Source organism: Amphiura filiformis, chromosome 8 (assembly GCF_039555335.1).
Source record: "Amphiura filiformis chromosome 8, Afil_fr2py, whole genome shotgun sequence".
Classification (NCBI taxonomy): domain Eukaryota; kingdom Metazoa; phylum Echinodermata; class Ophiuroidea; order Amphilepidida; family Amphiuridae; genus Amphiura; species Amphiura filiformis.
The window spans coordinates 39,842,132-39,863,944 of record NC_092635.1 but is presented as its reverse complement, the minus strand read 5'-3'; the positions used below and the strand labels follow the sequence as shown (position 1 = coordinate 39,863,944).

The 21,813-nt window shown below is 36.3% G+C and overlaps 1 protein-coding gene across 1 annotated transcript in view; it reads left to right on the top strand.

The window, feature by feature from the left end:
* LOC140159020 (secretory carrier-associated membrane protein 1-like) overlaps positions 1 to 20,575 on the top strand; it is a 98,311-nt gene extending 77,736 nt beyond the window's left edge. The window contains 6 exon segments of the mRNA XM_072182341.1: positions 3,014 to 3,142; positions 10,975 to 11,030; positions 11,033 to 11,139; positions 14,456 to 14,557; positions 17,069 to 17,198; positions 20,075 to 20,575. Coding sequence (XP_072038442.1) covers positions 3,014 to 3,142; positions 10,975 to 11,030; positions 11,033 to 11,139; positions 14,456 to 14,557; positions 17,069 to 17,198; positions 20,075 to 20,236 — 686 coding nt within the window. The 3' untranslated portion in view covers positions 20,237 to 20,575.
* The last annotated feature ends 1,238 nt before the right edge of the window (positions 20,576 to 21,813 follow it).

Below are 21,813 nucleotides of genomic sequence, written 5' to 3'. Positions count from 1 at the left end.
TAGAAGTAATTAAATGAAACATGAATCCATGGATGTGAGTAGTTTGTTTCCATTGTCAAGTGCTCCTATTGTGTGAATATTAGCAGGAATATGATAATTTGAAACAAATTTTCAGATTAGCATCTTTGAAGCAAACGGCCAAATAGAAAGATTTTTGGAATAATTCTGGTATACCCTGCGCACAAGTACATTAACCATAACCCTAATCATAATCCTAAACCTAACCCCAACCATAACTCTAAAACCAGAATTGTATTGAAAACACAGAGTGCGCAGGGTAAACCAGAATTGTATTGAAAACACAGGGTGCGCAGGGTAAACCAGAATTGTACCAAGTTTTGAATTAAGTGGAGCCGATAAACGGGAAACTTGTGACCCATGATAGAAAGAAAAATACAGGCTGCTTGCATGCTTAATAGACCAGGTAAGGTTTCAAGCTGGCAGCTCAACATGCTATCTGTTACACACACTTTGTTTTCATGAATACCGACTGTTCCCCTGTAACAATATGCCTATGGTAGAGATCTTTATAAACTCAACACTTACATTCACACATAGACAGACAAGAGGTACAACACCTTCTTTTGTCACCAGCTATAAAGTGGAGAGCGTCAGAGGGGCAAGGTTGTCGAACCTGCGATTTGGTAGCCCAAACTGGGTGACTTTTGAAGTTTTTTACTGCGACTTTTGAGCATTTCCTATTCTATAGAAACCAGTGCGGAAAATTAAATTGGGCTACTTTACAAGAGTGACTCCGGCGACTTTGGTAATTTTCCGTCTTATAAAAACCAATGGTTAAGACAAATGTTGGGCGACTTTTCTGATTATATGACCCACGATTAGGGCTGAAAATATTCGGTAACAGTACAAAGGGGGATGAACCTGTGATGGTTGCTGAAAAACATGCAAATGACTTTGTAGACAGTTTCAATGCAAGGAATAACATTGATATGATTTAACAAGATCAACCACTTTAGTATCATCTCAAGAAAAAGAAGAAGAAAAAAGTTGCTCAAAGCTGCCGTGTGCATTTCATCATTATCCTCTCTGAACAAAGTACATGTGTGATGTCTTTTATAAAGGCAGCTTTATCACACTGAACTTGGCATTTTTTGTTTGTTAGAATGTAGCTTTGAATTTGATTCGGAACTAATTCATTACTGACAATTGCATATGACTTTTCTGCAATTCCTTCACTAAAACCTAGCCATAATATTTACAATAATATAAAATACATTCCATGTTAGATTTTAAATGTTAAATTACAACCCATACATGTTGGATGCCAAAACAGTAGAATCGGATCACAGAAACAGATAGAAGAAAGAAATAACACTAGTGATCATTGACCCTATGCAACAACAACAAGATTTGAAAGAAATTTTAAAAACAAAAACAAACTGAAAAGTCAGGAGTTGAGAATCATTGAAAAACTGATTGAATGGCAGAAGTAGCCAGAATCCTTTCAAAGGTCTCTATTTTTAACCAAAGTCAAGTGTTAGGTCCGCTCATTTTATGCAATACTCGTGAACATGATCAACCACTGTAGGCGGTATGGATAAAGGCAATCACAAGCCCGTGCAATGTGCGCATGTAATATGAGCATTTTAGCTGACAGTTTGTGCTTATTTTGAAGGCAGCTACCTTTTGACACACTAGCCACAGAGTGATATCACCCGAAGACGAGAATTGAAATATTAAGTAGATCAATTACATGTCGCAAGGCACATGCTAAGAAGAGCATCGCAAGAGGCAATTAAGACTGGTAAAGTATTAATAGGGACACTTGTCCCAAGGATGCTGAGCTTGGACAGGGAAAGAAAAACATTAACTCAAGAAAGAAATGGAAGAGGGAAAAGACACACAAAATAAAAGAAAGAAAAAAAAATGTAAACCTGACATTGTAAAGTAAATTGCACTGTAAAAAAGCCAAAATAATGCAAAAGAAGAGGGGAAATCAATAAAGTAAACAAATAGAAACAACAGACAAAAGTAAAAAAGAGATCAACATGAAATGTTTAATGATAGTAATGTATTGTTTCCTGACTTGAAAACCAGAATGGTGGAACAATTCCAGGTCATTACCACATAGACCTATAGGAAACATATGTTATTAGGAAAAGGAAAACTAAAGGAGATGAAAAGACAGTGGGGAAAAAACAGGAAGAAAAGCTAAAAGTAAAAAAGAAAATGAATATACACACCAAAAAAATAACAAAAATGGAAAGACAAATCAAATTCCAGGAACGGAAAGAAAAAGGGAAAATAACAACACAACAGCAACAACACACAAAGACAAAATCAAAAGTATGTCTGCAGAATGTCTAATAATATTAAGTAGTGATCAATGCCTGGTTGTTTTCTAAATTGACAACTAGAATTGGAGTACAAAATTCCAGGTCAGTACCGTAAGGAACATGTGTCATCCATCATTGATGCATAATGACATGGCACGCATACAAATCAATGATGTAATACACTGGAAGCCTAACAGAGAGTGTTTTTTATATGTTTCATTTCTAATATTTATTGTATTATGAAGAAATTATTGTGTCATTTGTAATTTGGACTTCAAATTTATAAAACATGGCGAAATATCGATGACAAAGATATTTAAGGTAGTACTACACCCCCTGATAAATTTTGTGACTGATTTTGTGTTTTTCTCAAAATATAACTACATACTGGAGTTATGTATATTATAGGGGCAAGGAATCCTATTACTTCACTGAAATGTCAGTGATTCAAGACAAGTGGTTCAATATATGTTAAGAAATGAAGTACATTCTATCGGTACCTCTTTTCTTCTCATAAATAACGTACCGCTTGTCTTGAGTCACTGAAATTCCAGTGTAGTAACTGGATTCCTTGCCCCTATAATATACATAACTTTTGTTGCCAGTGTGTTATTATTTTTTTGAGAAAAATGCAAAAATAGTCACAAATTTATCAAGAGGTGTAGTACCACCTTAACACATATTTATCTCATTTCAATTTTCCCTTCGTTTTTCAGCACGGCAGAATAATTGGCCACCCTTGCCATCATGGTTCCCTCTTCAGCCATGTTTTTACCAGGACTTCTCAGTAGACATTCCACTTGAGTTCCAAAAGGTAGTCAAGATTGGATACTATCTTTGGATGGGTAGGTATTTTTTGTCTGATTTCGGATACAAAATTTGTACCTTTAGTTCACACAAAGCACTGTCAAGTGCATTTATTGGGCCATTCTATTTAAAATCCATACTACTCCCGTGGAAGATTTTGGAAATATCTTTCACAGGAGGAGTGTGATTTTCAAATGAAATGTCACATTAGGTGACTCCATTTGAATTTCATACACCCTCTGAGAAAGATTCAACCTGGATCTTCAACTGAGGGAGGGTGAGTTTCAAATGGAGCTGCTAATGTGTTCATTCTATTTTAAATTCATACTCCCCCTGTGGAAGATATTTCAAAAATCTTCCACAGAGGGAGTGTGGATTTTAAATGGAAAAGCCTATTCCAGGATTGCCAACTTTGAAAAAAAAAAGGGGGTTTTACATTTGGGAGGGAAAAAAGGAAATATTCAAATACCACCATACCACTGTATGATAAATTACAGGTTGATCAGTTTAACCCCATGAGAACTGCCTGCCGATTGGCCAAAAAGAAGTTTTCATTATCAATTGGACCAATCAGCAACATTGTTAGAATAATTTCACCACGCAAAGCTCCATTCTGATCGGTGTTTGAAGTGAAGATATCATGTAATTGACCAATCAGTAGCAATGTTAGATCGGCAGGTAGTGCTCAGGGGGTGAAGCAGGAGGTGTTCAGTATGGGAGGATAGAATTACAGGAAACCTGACCAGAAAGTGGAAGGGTTGGCAGCCCGTGTAGCGTAACACATACATTTTTCATACTGTGTAACTGTGTCTTCACATCTGAAATTCATCAGTAACGCTGGTCATTATTTACATCTTTCGGATACAGTGCATTGAGCAGCGAGCGGATGGATACATTTAGTGACCATAGACATGATGATAATGTATTATTTACTCATCTGTGGCAGTAACAAATGACCAGTGTTACAGATTAGTCTCATATGCGAAGTAGTCACGGTGGAACACAAGGAGGATATAAATGCATGCTCCCAATTCTAGAAAAATATAGCTATATTTCTTTGGGTTTTAAAAGAATATTATCCTGATTTGCCAACTGAAACAGCTAAATCCTAACCCTGTAGTTAGTCTAATTGGCAATAAAAGTCAAATTTTAGTCTCTTGCCAATTTTTAGAAATAAGGGCCAAAAACGTGCATTTTCAGAGTGTTTTTCATATTCTGTGACAATCAATTCCAACGACTTGTACTAAGACTAATTTCATTTCAGATTATGCGATCTAATTTTGGGAAAACAAACAATATCTTTGATAACCAATTATTAAAATTAACATAAAAAACTAAATGTATTAGCAAACTTATAGCATATGTACTCCAACACACCGAATTTGCAAGTTTATATACACCTGGAAAAGTTCTGCCCAGGTCAGAAAATGAGCTTTGAAAAAGTCTCATGCCTGGTTTGAAATATGATAACAGTTTTGTTTTTCTTTCAGGGATGTGTGTTTTCTTGCAGATACAGAGCTTTCGATGTGAGAATGGCAATTTCCTACAAATGGATTGCTTATGTTAGACAGATATTTGGATAAATTTCAGTTGACACCCACACATGTTCATCCTTATGCTCTAGCTTAAAGTTCTGCTGTGGGTGAAATTTACATCTGTAAAAGTGGTCATTTTTGCGTGTGTAATTTTTTGTGCTTTGCCAATTTTTAATTACTTTAGTTGTTTTATTATATAGGATTTTGAGTTTTCTTCGGATTGCTCCCCATCACTCCCCTCAAATATAACTGAGGAGAGCTTTTTGTTGCTCGCCTACCTTTGGTGTAACAATAATAACCACATATATACAGTACAGTAAAAATGCTCTCCTAGCGCTTGAGGAGAGCGATTAAATGCTCCCCTGCAAATTACAAACGGCAAAGCCTGTTTTCATAATAGCTGTGTCAAGCGCAAAAATGAATGTCCTGCAAAAATGTTCACTTCTAACAGTATATGGAACTTTCATCCCACCCCTAACCTAATATGTATCAATCTGAAAATGGAATATACATGTATGCCAAGAGATATCAAATGGAAGCATTTCAAATGTGTGGAACGCACTGCAGTTTAAGAGCAAAACTCGAGAAATATTTTACGAAAGAACCCAATTTGATGTACTTTTCCCCTAGGATCTGCTTTTAAATTTTAGAATGTTGTTTGCTTAGAAGTGACAAATCAATGCTGTGGCACACATTTTAAGATATTTGAAATATTGTCAGTGTAATAATGTTGCTATATAGACACCTGCTGTTGTGAGTGTAGTAGGTATGTTATGATAACAATCTACCAAAGTATTATTGGGCTGTTCCAGTTGAAATTCATACACCCCCTATGGAAGGCATGAACTTAATCTCCCACACAGGGAGTGTATATGTCAAATGGAGTCGCCCATTCAGGTAAACCTCATATGAAATTCATACTCCGTGTGTGGAAGATTAAGAATATGTCTTCCATAGGGTGTAAGGATTTCAACTGGAATAGACCATTGTCATTTTATGCTCTAAGATTATTTCTTTGAGTTGCTCACGTAGGTTTCAAATTGTCTCACAAAGATCCTTGTAGAACAAGTGTGCTAAAAATCAATAAAAAGCCGGGAATATTTTACTCTCTGTTTGAAGAGTGTTGAAAAGCAAATTGGCCCCAAGAAATGAAGTAATTTCCTGAAATCTGTTTGGCCTACATGTAAGCTATGTGTTATAAGATTGGTGGAATGCTTGATTAGCTGTTGCATTGAAATACTTGAATTTCATTGATCAAATTTTTTTTTTAAAGATATGAATAGTCAAACATGTGCACCAGAGCGCCTTTACTTTTGAACCTTCATCAGGTATCTGATTAATTGCACTGTGATTTTCAGGAACAGCTAATAATGTATTGAGTCTTGCTATATACAGTTAGCAAAAGAATTAAAGTACCAGTTGTGTTCACCCCTGTATATCCTAAATAAAGACAAATATTTTACTTATATTGCATTCCATCTGACCTGAAGAAGTAGAGACTACTGTTATCAAACCGAAAGAGTCTCTCAATTTGACTAAAATTAAATCTTGTTTACACCACAGACCAAAACAAAATGTTCTATATAGCCAAATGTATATAAGTTTCGGCTATGAGAAATCCACCATGTTGGATTTGTGATACAGATGAGACAAAAATTGTGTATTTCAACAATTTTTAAGTTGTCCAAAGGAAATGACCTTTTGCCATCACAAGTTGTGTGTCCGTCCAGGCTCAGAAATCCGACGCGAATCCGCGAATCGATTCCTGCAAAGATTCTCGTAAAACATCAACTGGGCGAATCCATATGGAATCGCATAACGCATTTGCAGTTTACAGAAAGAAAAAAATATGTACAAAGTTTGATTCCTGGTTTAACTATTTATACTTTGTTTTTTAAGCAACTGAACCCCCAAAATGACGCATTATGGGATAATTTACTTAAATCATTAATAATTTGTACTATAATACTGATTTGCTGTTATTTTAACAGCAAAAACAGCCATCGGTTGCATGCCGATCTTTCGTTCGCCAAAGCCGCCATCTTGGATGACTAATTATAAATCAGACTGTATGAGGGCAGTATTTTTTTCAATCATTGTGCAGCGGGAGCAGGAGGTAGATTTGCGCGAATCAAGGATTCTCGCAAAATTCTCTTGCGAGAATCCAAATGGATTCGCCCAAACTGCCACAGATTTCTAGGCCTGCCATCTGTGTGTTGTGTCCTTCAACAATTATATACAAATAATAACTGTCTTTCTTTTCTTTTTTCTTTCCCCTTCTTTTTCAGCATATTCTTTTATGTTAGTTGCTAATATGGTTCTAGCATTAGCTTATATGATTGTTGGTGATAGCAAAGATGCTGGTGTTTGTTTTGGTCTATCACTAGTTTTCATGGTAGGGTTTACTCCATGCTCATTTGTATGCTGGTATAGGCCTATGTATAAAGCATTCAGGTGAGGATTGGGCTCAGTGAAAAGTTTGTATTTTCATTCAGATATTTGACTCGCAATCATATCATAAATGACCTGGTGCACATATACTTTTCAGTCATATCCAATCAACCAGTCATGTAGTTATATACAAATCCGACTTGACACATTCCTACACCTCACTGGCAGCCATAGCTGGGGGCCTTCCATCCATTTTACGCGATGCCAGTATCACAGGCATGCAGCGTTTACCGCTCCCGTGGCGCAAGTGCTACACGCTCTGATGCGCTCACGATAGTGGGCGTGTTGGATTGCAATCCAAACGAACTAAGCTAGTTTGGCGCGGATGGCCGACTTAATCTTGACTATCACTTGGCTCGTCAGATTCGTCTATACATTCATCAACATCAGAATGTTACGAGAAATTTTTTATTAAATCTTCATTTTGGCACAGTATTGGATACCTGTAAATCCTACTGAATGTCAATATGCGCTTTTTTATAGTTTGGAATAAGTTTGGAATACCCTTCACACTGTATATTTTACGGAATAATGCGCATTATAACACATAGTATTATATTCCGGAGTTATGCCTTTAGTTCCACTTTGTACCCAGAGAAGATACCTTACACTTCCCACAATGCATTTCTTCCCTTTACTGATTTGCTATTCACCCACAATGCATTTCTTCCCTTTACTGATTTGCTATTCAATGCAACATGGGTCGATAACATAAATTACTCAATTAAGAAAGCGCACCCAGATCTTGCAGTTGAGGTATTTCTTGTCACTAATCGACCCATGTGGTACTGAATAGCACAATCAGTACAGGGAAGAAATGCATTGTGGGAAGTGTGAGATATCTGCTCTGGTTTGTACCATAAAGATGCATTTGTATAATTTTGTACAACAACAAATGGGCTTTTCCATTTAAAATCCACACTCCCTTTATGGAAGATTTTTGGAAATATCTTCCACAGGGGGAGTATGAATTTTAAATAGAATGAACACATTAGCAGCTCCATTTGAAACTCACCCTCCCTCAGTGGAAGATCCAGGTTGAATTTTTCTCAGAGGGTGTATGAAATTCAAGTGGAGTCACCTAATGTGACATTTTATTTGAAAATCACACTCCTCCTGTGAAAGATATTTCCAAAATCATCCACGGGGGTAGTATGGATTTTAAATAGAATGGCCCAATTGATGACCTTGACATTGTCACTTTAATGTTGTTGGTAACATACTGCCTTCCAAACACACTACACTCTCTTGATTTCTAAATAGATGCATCTTATTACAGTAGTTGCACAAACAACTAAAGGCGTTATCTATCAGAGAAGCCATGGCTAATTCTGACAGGGTTAAGTGCTTCAAGTCAAAACCAGGATCCAATACTATGCGTGTAAAATATTGCAAATTGTGCAGCGAAAAAAAGGACATTTGAGGAATTTTACCTAAAAATTGTCTTGTTTGGTTTTTTTTTTTAAAGAAAAGTTGTAAATTTCACAGTTCTGCAGTGCTTCAAGTCGTAACTAGGATCCAATACTATGTGTGTAAAATATTGCAAATCGTGCAGCGAAAAAAAGGACATTTGAGGAATTTTACTTAGGAGAAATAGTTTTGTTTTTCTGAAGAAAAGTAGTAAATTTCACAGTTCTGCATGGAAATATGCAGAAAATGTAATACATTTGAACATTATATGGAGCCTTATGGTTTTGGAATGTTATAGTAGGGGAATTCATTTTAAATCCTTGGTGATGCATATTGTGTACCAAATGAAGGGCTGAAATTTTATGTGAGTAGAAAGCTAGGAAACAAGTTGGAAAAACGTTTATTTTGCTATACACAAAAAAAAAATGAAATTGCTTGGAATAACATGGTCGTGCACAGTGCTGCAGAAATTGGTGGATACTGGTCATCACATTGATTCCGGTTCAGAGGCACCTTGTAATATTGCAGGTGCATCGCAATTTGGTTGTGATAGAAATGTTTAAGTCATTATGACACCCCCAGGTGACAAGTTTGAATACAGCAAGCTGTTTGTTAGTCTGAATCGGACTCGTTATATTTGGAAGGCTGTACTGGCTGTCACATCTCGGATACGTTCAATCATTCATTGATCATTTTCGCTTCCATGTACAGGTAAACCATGTAAATGCTCATGTTGCGGCATCTTCCTTGGATCTGGTCGGCAACATTACAAGAGAGACATGTCTCCCTCTCAAATCACTCATAATTTTATTTCCACGTTTTTGAATTTCATTTACAGGTGAACTACCCATATATTGAGGGGATTAGTGCAAGGAGGATCTATCTGCAATAGCTGCCTTGTAGAAAATTTGATAATCTCTGCATTCTGTATTGTCCACATCTAAAAATAATACACCTGGCAGCTATTCAGTATTGCAGATTGGGTCATCTTGCACTAATTAACCTCGGGTTATACTAGCATCTAGCAAGTTTTTGTCCTTATGAAAATACCAATACTCAAATCTTGTCTATTTCAAGAATCAGTGTGTGATAATTATGATCTAATCCACTCAGACCAAAGTTTACCATCACTAACTTGCTCTGTACCTAAGCTTGCTGATGTTGAAATCCCCACATCCCTGACAGACTTTGGCCTGATTGGTTTAGATCATGTCACATAAACAACCCATCGTGGGACATTTTTTTAACAAATTCAGGCTACCGGGTGATCATGCATATCACGCTATGCATGACTGGCAGATGATTGACCAGCAGCCTGGATTTGTTGGAGAAACGTCCCACGATGGGTTGAATTAGCTACAGTTATATGTGAAGAGCTTTGTTTCAAAACCCCTTACGTCCATTTTTGGCGAAATTGGGTTATTGGCATAATATTATAGTATGGGTAAAGATACATGGGAAATCTTAGGGAATTTCCGGAAATCTGAACTTAAAATGAATATAGAATTGTTTTGTTTTAATTTTTTTGATGTATAATGGTAGCCTGGGATGTTCTTTACCTATTAAAACCAAAAGGAACTGTTTTTTGGGTCACTATGTTTGAAAAATCATTTTAATTAACAAAAGGTGTAGCTTCGGGAGGACGCCGAATCAGCAAAAATAACGAATTTAATTAAAAATTCATAATCTTTTTGATTTTCAAAGCATTGGTCAAGTTACATAATGTAGTGCAAACAAATGGGCTCAAATTTGATTGCAAAGGTGGTTTCTAGAAAAGGGGTAAATTTATTTTGTTGCAAAACCCCTTACATCCACAAAAGGTGCGATATGAAAGAAATAATAAAATAAATAGGAAGGCTTGAAAATTGCCCCAAACCTATTCTTTTTAGTTTCTATTCATCAACACTTTATCCAACCCCAAATTGAATCAAATCGAACAAGTAATACTTGCACAATTAAAAAAAGCTGTTTTTCTCAAAAAGTCAAAAGTGGATGTAAGGGGTTTTGCAACAAAGCTCTTCATGTATTGAATATACAAAGCCATCAAACAATATGATACACCTTCATGAATCACAATGTAGCTCTTGTTGCAATGACAAACTTCAATCCAAGTTCCTTTGAAGAGCTTAATCATTGCGACATAGGGTTATTCCAGTTAAAGTTCATACCCCCTTAATCTCCCATAAGGGGAGTGTAACTTTCAAATCGGATTACCTGAATAGGTGACTCCATTGGAAATTTACACCCCCTGTGTGGGAGATTAAGGTTATATTTTCCATAGGGGTGTATGGTTTTCAACTGGAATAACCAATTAAATTAATAGACACCATGCTACTTTTAAAAAAATAACAAGATTTGCAAGTTGAATTTTGATTTGGACAACATGTTATAGCACTGAAAAAATATATGCAATTTCATTCAGTCACATTTCACTAATCATAATGCATTTCATCTGTGTCATCTCTCTTCCACAGCTTACTCAATCGTCATGCTCCTGAATTTTATAGTCTCATTAGCATATTTCAGTTCCGCGGAGGATCATCTGCGGGCACAACTTTTGGATTATCCATCTTATTTTTTATTTTATTTGTTCCATGTTCATTTATCTGCTGGTATCGACCTGTGTACAAAGCTTTCAGGTTAGTATTCATCAAAACACCACAAAAAGAATCTACAATTAGGCGGCGAAAGAAGCCTGTTGTTTTACAGCGGACAGCCTTTTCAAGTAGGATCGGTTGCCAAAAGGCTAAAATGACCCTAAAATTTGATTTGATTTGCAAACATATTTTGAAAAAGATTTCAAACATTTTCAGTGAAATCAATAGATTTTGGCCAAAAAACAGCTGATTTTACATGATTTTAGCATATTTTAAAAAAATCCTCCCAAAATACAAAATCTGGGTCGGTCAAGCCCGTAAAACAGGGTTTTGTTTTGTTTTTTATCGCCTTATTCTGGAAAAAAAAGGGTTCTGAAACCCCCATACTTTGTCCAAAATTTGTACTTCACACACAAATGTTTTTTTGTGTGTTTTCTGTATCTCTGTGCCACAATAGATCTTGGGCCAATGTCCAAGTAGTATAGGGTGAAAAATCAAAGTTGCTCAGTTTTTCGCGAAGGTTATGGCAAATAGTTCACACACTTAAAGGGATTCAGAAAGAGAATAGTTTGCACTAGCTCCTGCGTTTTGTTCATGTGTTATGCAACAATGTTTTCAAAATTTGCACAAGTCAACAGGATTATGATGTTCTACAAGGGTAACTTAACATTGTAGATAGTGCAAACTATTCTTTTTCTGAATCCCTTTGTTTTGATTGATCTTGGTTTTCCAACTCAAATAATTTTAAGCAAATAATATGGGGAAAAGTTTTGTGAGCTGCTATTTGATACCTCACTTGTGAAAAAAGTAATTTGAAATGAAATTTTTCAGATAATTTAGTTATGGTATAAGACCATCTGGCTTTTATACCAATGTAGCCTTGTTCCTTCTATCTTGGCATCGGTAATTTGACATTTTAAAAATGAACAGCAAATAAAATCTCTAAATTATCTCTTAACCCGTAACCCTAAATTTAGGCTTATACCATTTTTTCACCCTGATGTGGCAGTGATATCAATGCATTGAGGCAGCTGTTTAACACATGCAACTATATGCGGTGTGTGGGTATGCCAGCGCTTTGAGCGAACACTAGCGATTTGAAGCTTTACCCAGTGAAATTCGTACTGACGTCATTGCAGGGTGGAAAATGGTACAGCTTGAACCTCTAATACTGCGGTGATAACCTCAAAAGTATGATAACTAAATAAAATGCAATACACAATGATTTCTGTAATTCAAACAATATTTTGTGCAGAACCGCATTATTTGTTCACAAACCCTTTGCACATACCAAGTTGTACACTGTGATTATCTCGTAAAGTGGGGCAACACATTTGATCATCCAAGAAGTACCATTATGTCATAACCTTACCCAATTGCCGAAGTACAAGCATGCACAACATCAGGAAATTGATGTGAAAGAATTGAACAGCGGGTACAGAGGTTTTGCCTATATCTTACTATACGGAATACTACTGTACTTTCAGGGTACATGGTATCAGAAAACAATATCCACATTTCAGTTATTTAATGTCTTGCCCTATTGTGCCACCAACTAAAGTATATTGAAGGTTCAATACAACATTAAATTGATTGGACTTGATTACTTAACGGTTTAGAGCACCAGTTCAGTTATTATCAATCCATAAATGTAGAGAAAACCTCTATTATTCATTCATTCATTCATTCATATTTATTTGGCAAAAAGCGACATAAAATTGTACAATGAAACATACAAAATATAAACACATTGAAAAGCTGCACACCAAAAAGACACCAAAATGCCGAATTGCCAGGATGACCCATAAAGTCTAGCTTCCTGTGTAGACTTAATTCCAATGGGGTCCCACAAAAGAACAAAAAGATGCCTGGGAGCGTGCGAAACATAAGAAAAAACAAAGGCGGGGACCTAAAGGAGTAAGCTACACAAACTCAGCAGACTCATGGGTCATAGCAACTCTAGCCAGGTATTTTTTCATAGCATGTTTAAAAGTACATTTGTCCAGAATGGATTTGATATGCGAAGGTAGGTTATTCCAATCAAGAGTTGCATGGTAGAAAAAAAGGTTTTTTGGTATTTGAACCAACTCTTGGGACATGGAAATTCCAAGAGCTTGACCTAGTGGCATGAGAATGAATATCAGAAATTTTGGTAAAAAACTGGGTAAGATAAGAAGGGCCCTGTGAATGGAAAATATTGTACATGTGGTTGAGTCTCAGCTGCCTAGCCCTGTTTTGGATATCCAGAAGTTTAACTAAGTCAAATTCAACCTGACCAACATGATCTCTGGGAGCTAGGTTCAAAATAAAACGAATCATCTTGTTTTGAATAACTTGAAGTTTGTGCTGATAAATTTTGGACAAACCAGTATACCATGAGGTGCAACAATAATCAAGATGACACTGCAGTAATGCAGAGCAGAGATTTTTGAATTGAATTATAGAACAGTAGTATTCCTGTCTGAATTCTTGCTTCCACATTTTCCAATGAAGCACGAAAGTGCACGAGGTTATGAAATATTGACTGATGTGTTATTAGCTTATGAAGTAAATACATGCTCCTTGCCCTTCATGAGCTCAAAAGCATGCGATCTAATGAAAAAAGATGTGGCTTATTACACAATATGGACATGGGTCATGACTTTCTAAATAAGGCCACATTTGAAAAAAAAGGTTGTGTACCACTGGACTTTCACAACTAACTACAGATTTACACAAACACATAAGGTTTTGTAACTATTTTAAGGTTGGTAGTAGTACCACAAAATCATTCATACCACCACAAACAAACATCCGGCATGACATTTCATTTGTGTATATTCATAATTATCATAATTAATGTGTTATGTTAGAGAAAATCAATATGAAAAGATATTATGTATACGCTGGCAAAGTTATGTAATTATCGGATTAACTACCATAGGAATAGGTGAAAACAATTTTTAATATACCGCACTGCACTGGTACGTGCACCCAGTACCTCTGCATTGAACCATATCATGCTGATCACTCGCACCTGTAAGATTAGTATCTTTGAAAAGACCGGCATTGTATTCAATCCATGATTGCAGACATACACAGGTGATGAGTGCAACCTGCTTGTAGTGCAGCAAAATATATTCAAAGTTGTTTTCACCTATTGCTATGGTAGTTAATCCCGATTTATTACGTCACTTTGCCAGCGTATAGGTGAGTTGACTTCTGATGTCAATGCCTGGCAGTATGCGCACGCATCATCACAATTTCCATTGTTTTTTGCCTGGCAGTATGCGCGTGCATCATATTTTGTTCAGAGCCCGTGTTTTTAAAACTCCCTCCACATCACAATAAGGTTAATGTTTATTTTCTCTGCCAACAGGAGTGATAGTTCATTCAACTTCTTCATGTTCTTCTTTGTATTCTTCATTCAATTATTGGTGACAATTGTGCAGGCTATTGGTATCGACCAATGGGGAACTGTGTAAGTACAAATTAGTACATAATTATAGGATGTTACTTGTATATATAATCCCCTGGCAACCAAGAGAGAACAGTGCCAATGCATTAATTGGTCACCCCAGGTTAAGAACTAAATAAAGAAATGAATAAATTCAATATGAATGATAAAAGCATTAATTCTTATTCTTGAGTGGATAATTGACTGCTAAGGCTGTATGGTGCCCAGTTTGCACAGGGCTTGCCATAATTGATGCAAAACCTTTCAAGAAGAGAAAGAAAAAGAGGTTTTCAGTGCAATTTTACCATTTATTTGGGAGAGCGAGTTGGCGCAGTGGTTGTTCTATCGCCTTGTACCGCTGAGTTCCCTGGTTCAAGCCCTGGCCGTTCCCAAGGTGTATATTTGCACTTGGTTTATCCCGATCCATGCTCGCTCTCAGGTTTTCTCCGGGATCTCCAACTCAATAGAAATCCCATTGTACATGCCAAAGGTCAAACAGTCACATAGTGTCGCCTACACATACATCACTGTACAGCTATGCTACAATGTGTAAATATTTGTGACACCTGTAATTATAAAAAAAAACTTTGGCTCTGGTTATCTTGAATTGGTTTACTTTTTTTTATATATATAAAACTTTTGCATGTTTTCAGGGGATTTGTCAATGGCTTAGCTGTGATAACAAATGCCAAAAATGGCGACGGTACAAAAGATACATCCGAACAGATATTCGGCGGTGTCATGCTGATATTTGCAGCAATGTGGGCGACGTTAGCCATCTTGGATGCCATCTTTTTGAAAAGGGTAAATGAATGAACGGATGGATGAGCAAGACAACTAAATCTCTTGGCATTTCTCATGAATTCCTCAACACACCAAACAAAGTTCTCAGACATTGCTCATAAATTTTTCATTTCATTTACCTACCATTCAAAACATGTGACCTTAGAACCTGTTCCACTCAGTGTAATGGTGGCAATGAAGAAAGTGAGGCAAATTAAATAGCATTTAAACATGGTGGTTTTTGAACATAAAAACAACAACCAGAGCTGTATTATAAAGGTCCGTTCATAATACACCGCAATTCCTGTGCAATGCGGTGTGTGGCCGATCGATTACTCGTCGCATTTCCAAATTAAAATGTATTTAACTTTATTGCGATACCGCAGTGCAGTATTCTGCAGTACAATGCAGTGCAACGCATGACACTGCATCGCAATTACAGCATAGTATGAACAGACCTTAACTCATACCCGTGCTTCACTTGCAGAAATGGGCTATTCAAGTTGAAATCCATACACCCTCTTAATCTCCTGCACAGGGAGTATGAATTTTAAATGGGTTTACATGAATGGGTGACTCCAATTGAAATCTACACCCCCTGTGTGGGAGTTTAAGGTCAAGTCTTCCATAGGGGGTATCGATTTCAAATAGAATAACCCAATGTTTGTTGTCAACGTGGAACAGAAAGGTCACGTCATATTCCAAAGATGCAAATCATGTAAAAGATGCATAAAAAGAACACCAACATTTTAATCAAGTTTTGCAGAACTACCATGGCTTGTGGTACTTGCATTCTTGATATATGTGTATATCCATATCAAAAGGATACACTTGCTGGCTGCTACATGTGTCTCTAATAGTTAATAAATACCAGCCTCATCTCAAGCAGAGTCAAATCAAATCATCACCAAGTGATATATCTTGAGAATGATCTCTGTATTTCCCAAACTATGTGACTTGGGGATGATTTGAAGTGACCTCCACTTGAAATGGGTCTGGTATTTATACCTACCTAGTATTATGTAAGAAAAGACACCTGTAGCAGCCGATGAGTGCATATTTTTTATATGAAAGTACACATATATGACCGTCCACCACAAATGAGCCCAGAAGTCGACCATCATATAGTTTAGATTTTTACAGATTTGGAAAGATCATACCTGAAGCTTCAAAATGACACTTCAACCAGCTTTGTATGATATCCTGAATTGAAGTTACGTTTCTTGCAAAATTTGCCATACAACAGAGCACAACACTGATGAAACCAGCTCCATAAAATGTCAATTTTTAGTCATTTGCAGTGTTTGTAATAGCTGTGTAACTTGCAGCTGTAGAAAAGAAGTATGAAATATTTCAAATCTGTGAAAACCTAATTTTTCTCAAAATATGAAATTTTTGGAGCTTTTGGACAGCTCAAAGTCACATTTTCCAACTTCTGTGCTCATTTGTGGATTGTATCACATATATATGCAGTACCCAGATTAAATCTAAAGCATTCAGATTCAAATCCAGTTCTGTTGTACACCCATGAAAATGTATTACATCATTCCAACATGACAAATCATTTTGAACACTACCATGCCCCCCCCCCCCCATTGCCCCTGTGTTGGAAGAATGAGTTTGTGCAGACAGGGAGGTAGCCATACTATTGCCCTTGGATACTGCTGTCACAATTTCAAACATCTGTCAACATATCAGTTAAAAACCAAAATGTTATCCAGTATTGTTTTGATTTCTATTTCTTCTCCACAGTGGCTTTATAAATGGTCTGTCTCATGTAGCAAGCGGTTCTGTGGGTAAAAAGGCCGTCGGCGGGATGATGCTAATCATGGGGTTCTTATGGGCAGTGTTGGCTGTGGTTGACACCATCTTCCTTAAACAGGTTCCATTTCATATTTCATTCATTCTCATAGTTATACTGCAGGTTTTGCCATTTGAAATTTCCAGGGGAGCTTTTAATCGCTCTCCTTGAGTGCTACAGGAGAGCTTTAGGAGAACATGTTAACTGTACTGTATATAATGTGGTTATTATTGTTACACCAAAGGTAGGCGAGCAATAAAAAAGCTCTCCTAAGCTTTATTTGAGGCTCAAACGGCAAAGCCTGATACTGTATTTTGTCTCAACTTGAGAGTGTGTTTACACGTTTGCATGGCCAATGTGCCATGAATGTGTATGTGTATGCCTGAGAAATTATGTTGGTACGTGTGATCGAAAATGACACCACACAAATACACAATAATTATGGCATTTCTCTCAACTTGAAATGAGATGCACTATAATGAAAGACAGATAAAAAGACTAGTTTGCGTCTGAAATTCTGACAACTAGACAACCAATCAGGGGGCACCTTTGCCCTGATGTCAGACGCGATTTAGTCTTTTTATCTCTGTCTTTCATTATATATACATTGTCTCGTCTAACAGTAAAGGAGTACTTCTTGATTCACGATCCCATCCCTTTGTCCAGACAAGATTGAACATATTTTTCTATCTTTTCAAAACCTTAGAGAATTGGGCATGAACTAGAAATAAATGCAGATTGCTAGAGAGGATTTTCTGTCTGGAGCAAAACCAGACAGAAAATATTTACACACTGTCCTTTTGGTCGCTGCGGTTAATGCATTTCTTTATTATGTGTATGTAAGAATCAAGTGAAATTGTATTTTAATTGATATACTGTATTGTTTGTAATAAATGCTCCCCCTCTAATAAACGCTCCCCTCCAATTTTTCTGTGAAAAATTGACAAAAATGCAAACATTTCAATGCCATATCGTGTAGGTAAGCTTAAAACTTCATCAGTCATGTCAGTCACGATCGCTAAATTGAAAAGACAAAACGTATGATGACTCAACTCCCATCCATTTCATTGCCTAATTATGGTAGAATTTCAATAATTCCATGCACTTACAGGTGTAATTTTTGTCTCGCCTGATAAGGCAGGAGACTATTTAATTACTTTTCCGTATGTATGTGACAAATTTGGTTAAAGTTTGCTTTCCGCCTATTTTCTCGCAGACTAGGAGTCGCACGTTCCTCAAACTTGGTGGGTGGGTGCATCTTGACCCAAGACAGAACCGGTTTGTATTGGTTAGTGGGTCAAGGTCACTGAGGTCATGTAGGGGTCATCTGAGGTCAAATGAGTAAAAACTGTCGTATGGGCATGAAACTTAGTTGGTACAGTCAACATTTAAAGCCAAATTTTTGGAAGGTCATTTCAAGGTCACCAGGGGTCATCTGGGGTCAAATTAGTAAAAACTGTTGCATGGGCATGAAACTTGGTGGGTACAGTCACCATCAGCCAGATAATCGTGCCCAGCCGATAACCGCCAAATTCATTTACCTCTACCAAAAGTAATCGCAAAAGCAGGTGGTCGCGAAAGCAGGCGAGACTCATGGTTCGAGAACCGCCTTGTGTTGTATTTCCAACGAAAATATCATTTTCCGTGAGCGCCGCCATCATGTATAGTCGTAAATCCTTCCTTTTAATAGGAGCACCATCGGGAAATTGAACCCGATTTTCAAGCTTTTTTCACTGACAATTCACTTGCAATAAACGCCCCCCTTTTTGAAAAATGCAACGCCCCCAGGCGTTTATTACAAAACAATACGGTTCATGTTTTAAAGTCAACAAAAAAGATGATTATCAATCATAGTGAACCATTAAATGCTCCTTTACAAAAGCATGTTATGTCTACACACATACACTTTATAGGCAGAACTATTATCTTGATATATCCACCAGGTTGACTTGAGTGAAAGTGGTGTTGAGGTATCAACACACACACAGCGTCTATGGGGTGAAACTTAACATTCTTCTCAATCAAGTGATACTGGTGGGTGTATCCAGTAAATAGATAATAAACATTAACATCAATGTCAACCTTCAACAGAAAAAAAGTGAGAAAAAAAACTGCTGTCAGCATAATGGTCATCTATGCATCTGCTTCATTTGAACATGATCATGTACTATTCTAATTTAGGATTGAAAAGTCTGTCAAACCTTCATCCATGTCATATAATGTTCATCAAAATTTCTTTTAGCAATTGCAAGGAGAGTGTGCATATGCAGATTTCCACTTGTGTTATCTCTATTTGAATCATTTTGAGAAAAAAGATGATTGAAGATTTTGGACATGTAGTAAAACATTTTATCCTCAATAGGAACTTTCCAATAACAATCCTCATTTGTGTGTATAAATTATGTCATTAACTAGTATTAAATATGTGACACAATCTGGTCCATGGAGGCCAAAGGCGGCAAATTTGAAATTGAGATAAAGGCAAAAATATGGAGTAAAAACACAATACAATACATAAGAAAATAGACATCACAAAACTTCATAAGTTTAGAACCAAGTATGCTAGACCTTTGGTGTTTTCAGTATAATTATGATAGCCTTGTGTTTTTATAAGGTAATAATTATAGTAACTCAATTCAAAAAAATGTCTCGTTTGGCCTCCATGGACCAGGTCATGTCACATATACTAGAATTACCAAAATAATCACAAAATTACTTGTCAATGTCATATGGAAATAAGGGGTTTTTGACCTTCATATTCTTGAGTAGTGAAGATAAGACTATGTGCTTCTGAGTCCTGAATATGTTAAAACAAAGTTATTTATGAGAACAGTGAACTTACACAATTTTCTATAGCTTTGTTGGTTACTCCACAAATTCTAGTTTACAACATATCAATTCAAGCCAATCTGTATCCATAAACTCACTGACCTTTATTTTGTGTTACATTCTGACAGGTACACTCACTATACCGAACCACAGGGGCTAATTTCCAGAAGGCTCAAGAGGAGTTTGCAAGGGGAGTGGTATCAAATCCAGGCGTCCAAACTGCGACAAAATCAGCGGCAAGCGGCGCCATCAGCGGCGCATTCACAACACCACAACAAAACCAGATGTAGAATATATATATATATATATATACATGAAAAGGAAATCTTAAAAGATGGTCTTTTATTTAGATGTTAATCTATTGTATGTATCTATGTATGTACTATATGGATTAAGCACCTAAATAATTGTGGATATTTGGGTGCTTGGTCACGTACCATTTGTTTGTTGCTACCAAAAGTCCACAGCTCTGAGTCTGTTGAGATATGAAGAAACTCAAACCCTGACCATATGGAGAGACGTTATGCGTACAATGTGATGATGCCGCCACCATATTAATTCAAATTTAATTCAAAGTCAACAAAACATTTTTTATACCTTATTTACCTTCCATAGTGTTATCTGGTATATGAATTCATCGCCTTAGTATTATTTTCTCCCATTGTTTTGTGTATTTCAGTTATATTATTATTTTGTTTAAATGGACTTTTGTTAATTTTGGTCGAAATATATTTTGATTTTTGCATCTAAAGATACATAATTGTTTGTGCATGAAACAAGGTATGACAGAGAAAATTATTTGAGTTGCATTACTACAATATGTAATACAGCATTGTTTTTTCATATTGTTGTTTCTCCTTTGGATAGTAAACAAGTTATTTGATTTCTTTACTCTCATTTTTTCCTCTCTCAAAAGTCGAGGATTTTTAGTAGCTGAATACCTAAGTGTTCATTTCACATAACCAAGATTTCTTGTGCACATTATCAAATATTGTATGATATTCAAAAATTTTATTATGAATGTGTGCAATTTGTCTTACACCACAAAGAAGGCTATGAGGTATTGCAGTTACACCCGAAACAATTTATTGTTGTTTAATATCTTCAATGCCAAATCTAACTATAAGGCAGGATGGGCAAACACCATATGTGTAGTTTAATTAGAAAGATTTGTGACTATATACATAGACGTTATTTCAAGAGATCATAATCTTGTTTTATTTCACATCACAAATCACAAGAATTTGCTGCTTTCAATTTTTTTTTAATTGCCCGTGGTAACCCATAATTATCAATATAATTTTTTGTTTGGTAACATTTTGTTTTTGTGATGTATATGTTAGTCCAAAAACAGTACTCCTATTTTTTATGTAAATTTGAATACATGTCACATTGTTTTAAAAAAGGTCATGGCATTTTAAGCACCAGGGTAATACGTTTGTGAAGATTATCATTCATTCAGTCAGTAATAACAATGAATTTTAAGATTATAATCTGATCTTCTGGACTTACTTCTGAAATATTGCCACTCATAAAAAAAAAGCAAGTGCAGTAGATCTGATTATAAATCTGAAATTAGGCTATTCCATTTGAAATCCACACTACCCCTGTGGAAGATTTTGGAAACATGTTCCACACAGGGAGTGTGAATTTTAAATGGAATTAGCACATTAGGCTGCTCCATTTTAAACTCATGTTCCCTCTGTGGAAGATTCAGGTTGAATCTTTCTCAGAGGGTGTATGAAAATCAAATGGAGCTGCCTAATGTGCTAATTCCATTTAAAATTCATACTCCCCTGTGGAACATGTTTCCAAAATCTTCCACAGGGGTAGTGTGGATTTCAAATGGAATAGCCCATTGACACCA